The sequence below is a fragment of the Myzus persicae genome, unplaced genomic scaffold, assembly GCF_001856785.1.
Source record: "Myzus persicae strain clone G006 unplaced genomic scaffold, MPER_G0061.0, whole genome shotgun sequence".
Lineage (NCBI taxonomy): Eukaryota > Metazoa > Arthropoda > Insecta > Hemiptera > Aphididae > Myzus > Myzus persicae.
In genome coordinates, this window is record NW_019101363.1 from 126,249 (window position 1) to 136,474 (window position 10,226).

At 29.8% G+C, this 10,226-nt stretch overlaps 1 protein-coding gene across 1 annotated transcript; it reads left to right on the forward strand.

The window, feature by feature from the left end:
- Positions 1-681: 681 nt before the first annotated feature.
- LOC111028804 (26S proteasome non-ATPase regulatory subunit 1-like) lies at positions 682-8,236 on the forward strand. Its single transcript, XM_022307564.1, has 11 exons — positions 682-2,367; positions 2,438-2,696; positions 2,757-3,823; positions 4,130-4,250; positions 5,615-5,785; positions 5,849-6,040; positions 6,142-6,404; positions 6,497-6,607; positions 6,847-6,925; positions 7,717-7,906; positions 7,997-8,236. Exons 1-11 carry the CDS (start codon positions 1,220-1,222, stop codon positions 8,005-8,007), a joined length of 3,612 nt encoding a protein of 1,203 aa, XP_022163256.1. The 5' UTR covers positions 682-1,219; the 3' UTR covers positions 8,008-8,236.
- The last annotated feature ends 1,990 nt before the right edge of the window (positions 8,237-10,226 follow it).

Sequence of the window (10,226 nt, forward strand, 5' to 3'; positions counted from 1 at the left end):
AGATGGCAATCTTTTCATGTTAATTAGACTGATCAAGACTTCATTTGAGATTCATGCTAAGAGTACTAGCGTTTTTAATGACACAGTAGAGCATTTTTTTAATAATAATTATGTAAAACGTTTTCAATGCAATGATCACATAACTGAAATGGTTGAATATATTTTCCCATCATATTTGACAATGAGAATGAGACAGTTTACATTCATGAATAATAAAGAGAACAAAAGTGAAAAGAAGGTAAAACAAAATTCTCAAAATTATCTGCTACCTAATTTATAAATAAACTATAATCACTCAATATAATAATATTATTTTGTAATAAAATAATTAATTTTTTAAGTTGTATCTTATAACCGCTATAAATTTGTTTAAAATAATAACAGTAAAATCTTTAACAAAATAAAATATTATGCTTTGTTATCTTGTATGCTTCAAAGCTCCAAATTTCAATATTTGTATCAGACATTCAGGCATAAGTAATATTAAACAATTATATTCCACACAATACTGTATTATTAATAATAATTTGTAATTGAATTACCTTGGTGGCTTGGTAAAATAAAAAAATTAATTTATATTTTGCATGGTATTAGTTTATTACTATACCAGTGTCCAGTATTGTCTCTTAGCGCTAGTTGTCATGGCAAACAGCGAGAAGCGAGCGGACTCTAAAAAACATTGATAAGGCCTTTTCGTTCTGCATGCTGTTTATCTAAATTCGTGGACAAAACCTACCGAGTACGGAGTAATACTGTTGACTATATTAAGCTATAGGTTCAGTGGGAATGTCCTCAACCACTTGTCGTAGATGATTTCAACGCGATGTTTTACAATAATCGACGATCGCTAAATTACTGATTGGTAATTTGTAGTAAATCACACTGATTTGAAACCAACATAGTAAGATAGGTAAAATATTATGAACGGTCTGAACGGAACCAAAGTATGATAAATAGATACTTTGTGGAGTTTATCTTAGTAGACCGCGGTAGTGGTGTCTAGGTAGGTATTCAGTTTGTCGACAGTAATACCTATTGTTGATTGTAAACAATATTATCAATACACAATTTAAAAATACACCACAGTTACTTCGCGGCAATCATTCGCCGACCGGAAACATGATTTTTTCACGTTCGCACGAATTTCGTTTCAGTGTTTTTTACTCGCGACACTTGTACTGTTTCCGTAGATCGAGTGCTGTCACTTCCTATCGGCGACATGAGTGTAACGTCGACGGAGGACGTGGTGGTTTTACTGGAGGAGTTGACGTCCAAGTTGATATTTTTCGGCAACCACACGTTGGACAGTGTCCTGAATGAGTTTTGGCACGACTTCTCGTGTGCCATTCAAATGCAACCTGACCTATTTATCTATAAAGACAAGACTTTGGCGAAACGGAGTCTGGCTGCCTTGTTCACGAGTAAAGTATACTTGCACGTTGACTCGTTGCCCAATTCCCTGCGATACGCCTTAGCTGCTAGCGATATGATCAACATGGAAGCTTGTGATGAATACACCCAGAAAATAATCGCCAAGTGCCTAGACCACTACTCTAAAGTCTCTGTGAAAGGTGCTGAATACACAGCTCCACTGTTGGCTATGGATGTGCGTTTGGAAGACATTGTCAGCTGTATTTTTCGAAAGTGTTTAGACGACAAACAATACAAACTGGGATTGAAATTGGCATTGAAAACAAAGCGTATGGATATGTTCAACAAATGTATGAAATCAGTAGACAACATCAATGAAATGTTGTTATACGCTAAGCAGGTAACAATGAGCACTTTTGAAAATCGCAGTTTTCGTACTACAGTGTTACTAAGTCTTGTCAATCTTTACCGAAAACAAAGTGACTTTATAAGTTTGAGCCAATGTTTCATATCTTTAAATGACCCAAAATCAGTAGCTCAACTTCTTAAAAATCTTATTAAAAAAAATGATAAAAAATGTTGCTTAATAGCATATCAGGTAGCTATTGATTTATTTGAATTGGCTTCTCAACGGTTTTTGTTTAGTGTTCTTAAATCTTTATGGCAAAAAGTTCCTTCTAGTACTCGTATTACTAAAACTGTAACTGTTGCGTCAAGCGAAATTACTGCAGTTGAACATAATACTAAGGTACTCACTTTTGAACCTGTTGGCCCAAATGAAAAATACTACCAAGAAATGGTGCAAAAGCTTACCAAAGTGTTAAGTGGAAAATTGAGCATAGAAAAAAATTTACAGTTTTTAACTAGAAATAATCATACAAACATGTATATTTTAAACCACACAAGAGATTCAGTTTACACAAATATCTGTCACACGGCTACTATGATCGCTAATGGTTTCATAAACAGTGGTACAACAAGTGATCATTTTTTAAAGTAATATTTTAATGTTTTAGTTTAACTTAATATTTTGAGTATTTAAACAATAGTCTATTTCCTGTTTTAGGTATAATCTGGAATTAGCCAACTGGACTACTTGGGAAATATTTTCTGCCATAGTTTCACTTGGTGTTATTCATAGAGGCAACGAAACAGATGCTCTTAAACTAATACATAGCTACTTGTGTCTCAAGAAAAATAATACACCAGAAAGTTTAAGTTATAGTAAAGGCGGCGGACTATATGCTTTAGGGTTGATCTTTGCCAATCATGGTACAGCTATTAATGACTATCTTCTTAGACAACTCAAAGATGCACAAAATAAAGTACATTAAAACCAATTAATGTTAAGTTATATTTTTTTATTATTCCATTTCTTTTTTTAGATCGTGAAACATGGATGCTGCTTAGGAATTGGTCTATCTGCCATGGGAACATGTCGTAAAGATATTTTTGAGCAACTGAAAATCAATTTGTATCAAAATAACTATGTATTTGGTGAAGCTGTTGGGTTAGCTATGGGCATGGTTATGTTGGGAACAAAGAATGACGAGGCTCTTCAAGACATGGTAGAATTTGCTCAGGTGACCCAGAATGAACAAATTTTAAGAGGCTTAGCTGTTGGAATATCATTTTTTATGTATGACCGATTGCAAGAAGCTGACCATTTAATTTCTTCTTTGATGCAAGACAAAAATCCTATATTGCGTTGTTCTGCTATGTACACAATATCCATGGCTTATTGTGGAACGGGAAGCGAAACTGCTATTACAAAATTGCTGCACTTTTCAAATTCTGATGTTAGTGATGATGTACGTTGTGCAGCTGTCACAAGTTTAGGATTTTTATTGTTCAGGATACCTGAGCAGTGCCTTGAAATCATCAGTCAACTCACAAAGAGTTATAACCCTTATATTAGATATGGTGCAGCTATGGCACTTGGTATTGCTTTTGCTGGTACTGGAAACTTAGAGGCAATTCATTTATTAGTACCAATGATCAATGATTCTGTAAATTTTGTGCGCCAAGGAGCACTAATTGCTTCTTCTATGATTTGTATTCACCAAACAGAGAGCTCTTGTTATGAAGGCAAATATTTCCGGTCTCTATATGCTAAAGTGATCTGTGATAATCATGGAGATGATGTGGTTAAATTTGGAGCTATTTTAGCACAGGGTATTATTGACGGAGGTGGTCGTAATGTTTCAATTTCACTAGAGTCAAAGATTGGACACACTAATATTTTAACGATTGTGGGTCTGCTGTTGTTCACACAATATCAGTACTGTATAAGTCTAGCCCATTGCTTAAGTCTAGCTTTCACACCCACATGTGTCATTATTCTGAACACACAACTCAATATGCCAGTTTTAGAGTTAAAAAGCAGTAAACGAATCAATCATAAAATTCATTACAATTCATTACCTCAAGAACTTGCTGAAAAAAGAGGGTGGTAAGTTGTAGATAAATTAGTTTAAATGATTCATTTAGAATTAATTTTTTTAACAATTTAGTACAATTTAATTAAAAATTAAAAATTAATTTCAATAAATTAGTTCACATCAGTGTGATATATTGATAATGTTAATGTCTATGAAAATATTTAAAGTGTGAAGTCTTGAAAATAACTGGATACAATAGTATGTAAAGAATAATAATTGAGAAATGTCATGGCATTTTGGATTTGCCCTTGTGTATAATTACATAAAAGTATTCAATCTACCTTTTCATTTGGATTAAAGTATTTTGTCTTTTTCAGGATCCAATACTTATTTAATCAAAGTGTTAAGACAAAGTCTAATAAACGCCGCAGAAAACACTCAAAACTTGATTATTTTGATTACAGTATTCTGATTCCTAAAGTTGTACAAGATATAGAAGTATGTAGTGTTTTTTTAATATTTAATGTGTCTTAAAGTGTTTGTCATCAATAATTTTTCATATATTTACTTAATACTGTAATGTAATCTGTAAAGCAACTCTCATTATTATTTTAAGTTTGGTTTACCTATAAATGGCTAAATCAAAATTTGGTTCTAAACTTAAAGTAAAAAATGAGTATTTTAATATTTTTTTAAATGTATAATAGTCAATTTATAGAGCTTTTTAATTGTATTTAAGAGACTGTAGTTCTCTCGTGTATTGTCTCCATCTTACACATGTATGGCATAGACAATTTTTGTTCATTGGTTTCAATAGTGTGCTGTTAGCTTTGATATTAGAGTGAATTGGCCTATTATACAATTTAAAGGTAAGATAAATTATACAGGGCCCCACATAGGCTTTTATTGAAATTATTTTTAAGGAAATTATACCTTTTTGAAACTGTAAAATGATCTTAACCTACTTAAAATTAATAATATTAATAAAAAGCTAATTTTTGGTCCATAAATAATAATCTTACCTTTAAATTTTAAAATAGGCCAATTCACTCTAACATCAAAACTAACAGCATCAAAACTTGTGAACAAAAATTTGGTATGTCATAAGTGTGTAAGACGAAGATAACAAATGGGGGTTTAATGTCCTTTTAAAATTAAGCTATTAACACTCAACAAATATTCAAATAGGGAGTTAGGTATGTGAGTTTAAAATAAGTGTATTTGATGGGCAAAGAAGATACTGCATGAAATGATTGTATTGATTTACTATTTAATATTTATATTACAATATACTAGAGGTGGTTTAAACTGCTCAAAGTTTGAAACATCGTACCAAATTTTAAGTGTTCAGTATGTATTTAAAGGTCGATCCTAGTTTTAAAACTTAAACCGAACCTAACTTGAACATGATATTTGAAATTCCATAGTTAATCCAAACATAAAAATACTTTGAATTCCAAAAAAGTTCAAATAATATGTCAAACGTTGCAAACAAGAAATGTTTCCATTTTTTATTTTATCGAAAAAAATCCACCTATATTTTAGACTTGTTTATTATTTTTAAAGTACAAAGTTGATTTTTATTCTATTTGCATTGTTATTTTTAATTTTAATTTTAATAAAATTATTTGCACTTTATAGACAAACTGTCTATCATATAATTATTTTGGCCTTGTATTGCTTAGAAAATCGATGTGGTATGGGTTTGGTTTGATGTTCAATAAAATTTTCAGTCTAAGTTCATCACTAAATTGTTCAGTTCATGACCATATTTTTTAGTTTGACCCACCTCTACAATATACATATAAACATTAAACTAAATCAGAAAAATTAATTAATATGTCTATTGTTTTTGATTTTAGGATATAAAATTGAATTGGTCAACTGGACATTTTTTATTACAGAGGATAAATTGTTATTCTGAGAAATACAAAGGTATAAACTGTTTACAATATGATGAATATAAAATTGTTGCAGGCTTATGTGATACTACTATAAAAATATGGGATAAACAAACATTGAAATGTATAAAGGTAATGCATGGCAGTTAGCCTTTTTAATCAAACAAAATATTTCATTTATAATCTTTTGTTTAGGTATTACATGGCCATACAGGGTCTGTTTTATGTTTACAATATGACGAAAATGTGATAGTGAGCAGTTCCAGTGATAGTACAGTTCGTGTATGGGACATCCATACAGGCGAAATGTTGAACACTATTATTCACCACACAGAAGCGGTTTTGTATTTAAGTTATAGCAATAAAATGATAGTTACTTGTTCAAAAGTTAGTTTTTTCATTTATTTTTTCTGATCTTTTCATTTTTATACCAATTATTTTAAATATAATAATTAAGTCATCATATTCATTATTATTCTCTACTATAGGATAATTCAATAGGTGTTTGGGCTATGTGGACACCCTGTGAAATAACTTTGCGTTGTGTTCTATTTGGTCACCAAGCTGAAGTAAATGTAGTAAATTTCGATCACATTTACATTGTATCAGCTTCTGAAGATTGTAGTATTAAAGTATGGAATACATTAAGCTGTGAGTATGTGCGAACTCTTGTTGGTCACACAGCCGGTGTTATCTGTCTTCAATATAAAGAACGACTAATTGTCAGTGGAAGTTCCGATAGAACCATAAGGTACTACTCATAGAATATAACTTTTTTGAAGTCTGATATAACTTATGCCAAGATTTATTATTAAATAAATTTTGTTTTTATTGTATAACTAGGTTATGGGATATTGAATACGGTGTTTGCTTAAGAATACTGGATGACTTCAATGAATTGGTGTTATGCATTAGATTTAACAGCAAAATAATTGTTAGTGGAGCATATGATGGGTAAGATATGTATTTTGATGTACAAATATATTATTTGTGTATCCCATCGATTATTTCTTATTTCTTATTACAATTTTTCTTGTTTTTTACGTACAACAATTATTTATAATTTCTTACTTTTATCATGTATTCATGTCATATTCAGCTTTTTAAAATTAAGTCAATGATTTTAAGACTGTAACATATATTGTCTGTTAGTCAGTTATGTAATTGTAATATACAATATTTATGATTTCAAGGAAAATTAAAGTATGGGATTTAAAAGCAGCGTTAGACCCCAGAATTCCAGCATCTAGTCTATGTCTACGCTCACTTAAGGTAATTGTTATTTACTTGTTTTGAAGTTAAAAACATACTTAAAAAATTAATAAGTAATAGAACTTTTTAAATTAGTTTTTTTGCAATGCCCCTTTGCTATGAAATATTTAATGACATTAATTGATCTTCATGAAGTTGTACAAAATTATATACATGTTTTTTTATATTTACTTACAAAATAAAACATTGAGGCTGTTGAAAGCTAGAAAATATACTTCTGAAACTCCATATGTAATTTTTAAAAATATTTAAATTCTTGATTCTTTTTTCTAAGTGATGTCAGAAATGGGTTTTTTGATTATTATTTTTTTTATTATCATTAAAGTAAAGGTAAATTTTAAAGAAAAAAATTAACTTCCTTCATAACCTAGAAAAGAGAATAAATAGTTCAAATGTGTTCAAATTTAAAATCTGACTTTTGATACCGGGTGAATTTTTCTTCCACTTTTTGGGACTTTAGTGTTGAAACTTTTTGATCGCAAAATATAGTGATGTGTGAGTGTGACTGATCATATGTACATTACAAATCTCCTAGAATCTTAGCTGTAGTTAATCTTTAATTACTTAGAGCGTTCCAGAACTTACACACACTAATGATCAGTCACAAATCACTCACAATGACCACTTAAAAATAGTTCGCTTCCAACAGCCTTAATATTATGTACAAATCACAAAAAAATTATTTATTTTTTGTGTGCTTAGAAGGCTAGAACTGAAATTACTGTTATAATATTTTTTGCGTTTTTTAATTGTTGAAACATTGAGGAAGTTAAATAGCTTTTATCTTGCAGATGCACACAGATGCAGTTTATGATCTCAAGTTTGATGAGTTTCAAGTTGTCAGTAGTTCAAAAGATGGCACTATACTAATCTGGGATTTTCTCAGCTATAATGACAGAAATTACATGGAGGCATGTTCATCAAACAACATAAGTGTGAATAATGGTTCTGAAATACTTGCTACAAACACCCCTCCCTCTCGTATGTTTTTTGTATTGTATCCATATATCTTATATATAATATAGTTTATTTTGTATTACAGAAATTCACTCATTGTGTAATTATTTTTAGGTTTTCAGTGACTTGATTGTGATTTGTTCATTCTCCAGATGGGTGTTTTGTGTAGAATTGATAGAATACAGTATTCATTGTAAATAGTCGCATAAAGATAGAAAAGTAATCTATTTTTTATATCATTATTATATTGATTTAAACATTTTAAAGTTTATAGAAAAGAAAAGATAAAATTAACTAGTTTTTTTAAATGTTTGACTTTATAATAATTAATTATTTTTATCTGGCATTTTCTTCAGAAAATAATTTTTAGAAGCCCTTTTTGTATTATATTGATAAAGTATATGGACTGAATATTTTTAGTTTTTTGTTATGTTCAATTAAGATGAGATGCTATTTATTTTTTTTATTTATAACTACTTAAATTTATTAATAGTTAAGTTTTTCATAATTTTATATGAATAATTTAAAAACACAAAGTAGTTGGAAAATGTTATTTTATTTTTATATTTACTGTTAATATTACAAATAACAGAAATTACATCCTATGACCACTATGGATAAATAAAATGTTTTATCAGTGGATTTTTTTTATTTGGCCATGTATTTTTAAAATTAAAAAAAAAAATTTTGAAAAAAAAAATTATTTTTTATACTTTTGCATTCCCTTCTAGTTTATTTCTACTTCAATTAATGCTTAAAAATCACAAAACTGTGTCATAAGCAAAAAAAATATTAGTTTTATGGAAGTTAATGAAATAATAAAGGGTTTATTATGGTATTTATAGTTGGGTAGTTAGATTTATATTATCATTAAAATAATTGTACTCCATTTTGCATTGCTTTTGATTCATCTATAATTATATTATATAATGGTTGTAACAATTTCAAACATATTCATGAAGTTGTTAAAATACATGAAGAATCGTCACCCACAGAATCTCAGTAGAATCCTTATTCAATAATCTATTGAATTCAATATTTTGAAATCTTATTGAAATAAAAAAAAAAAGTTTGAAAAAAATAAAATTGAAAAAAATTTGAGTTACTATGGTATTTATAGTTGGGTAGTTAGATCTATATTATCATTAAAATAATTGAACTTAGATTTTAGGTAATTAATTATCTGAACTCCAGCTCTAAAGTGTCGTTTTTTCGGTCATCTAATGATAAATCTATTGAATTTGATATCAGTAACAAAAAAAAAAAAATCAAATAATAGATAATTCCCATGTTAAAATTTAAGTTTTTGAAATAATTCAGTTTTTGGTTGTCAAAATTAGCCATTTAGAGGTCCTAAAAATTTAGTAAGAATTTGAACTTAAAATAAACAGTTCTTGAGGATTGAGGAAAAAAAGTTGGAAAAAAATCTTAATTATGGTATAGCATGTAAATACAGATTGTAAATATAAATTTTGTTTCAATAAAAAAACAATAAAGTCTGAAAAATATGCCGATCTATGAATCTCTTGATCGTTGAAATTCGACAAGACTCAGTAAACGAAATATGTTACTGAATTTTTCCTTGTCGCGTTGTCACGTTAAAATAGTAAATGTCAAAATTCAAACCCGTGAAAACCAGACCCACATTTGGCAGTATTTGCCCCTCCGAACAGAAGGCGAGGACTTCGAGGTAAACAAACACGATATTATTTTTATATTACGGTTCGACGTGTTTCATGTACCAGAACATACAATAATGTGTACGTACAGTGCACAGTCACCAGGCCACGACTATTTGTCTGTTTGTTTACGGGGCATCTGGTTCCGTCGATTTTTATGGCCATTTTTATAGTGTCCCGCGCTTAGTCTTCCGTATATTGTATTGTTGTATTACCTATAGAATGATTAATGACTATAATGAGTATTGTCACACGATGTTACTGCAGTCATAGGTAGACATCGCTACTATATAGCCAGGATTTTTTTTTGGTGGGGGAGGGGCTACAATGTTTTATTGCTAGAGCTGGGGTACCTACTACCGGGTATAGTAAGTTTGATATTTTGGTGAAGGGAAGAGGGGCTTAAGCCCTAAACCCTACCCTAGCTACGTTACTGGTAGACAGTATCGACGTTTATTATCTGTTGAATAAAATCTATAATTTCACGTAGAACGGATTGAATAGCCATTATTTTTCAAAAATGTACTGGTCAAGAAATGTGGAAAAGACTTGAGTCTCCCTAATCTAATACTCTCCAGCGGCACTAAACCTCCTACTGCAATTGGCTTCAAAGGGTTTAGACTTTCGGAGAGCTTATTTAGTTTCAACACTCTCTAGATCGACTA

Excerpts from the sequence above, each read along its gene's own strand:
- LOC111028804 (XM_022307564.1), top strand. The coding sequence starts at position 1,220 with ATGAGTGTAACGTCGACGGAGGACGTGGTGGTTTTACTGGAGGAGTTG. Across the intron at positions 3,824-4,129 it reads CTTGCTGAAAAAAGAGGGTG|GATCCAATACTTATTTAATC; the intron begins GTAAGTTGTAGA and ends TGTCTTTTTCAG. Across the intron at positions 6,926-7,716 it reads TATGTCTACGCTCACTTAAG|ATGCACACAGATGCAGTTTA; the intron begins GTAATTGTTATT and ends TTTATCTTGCAG.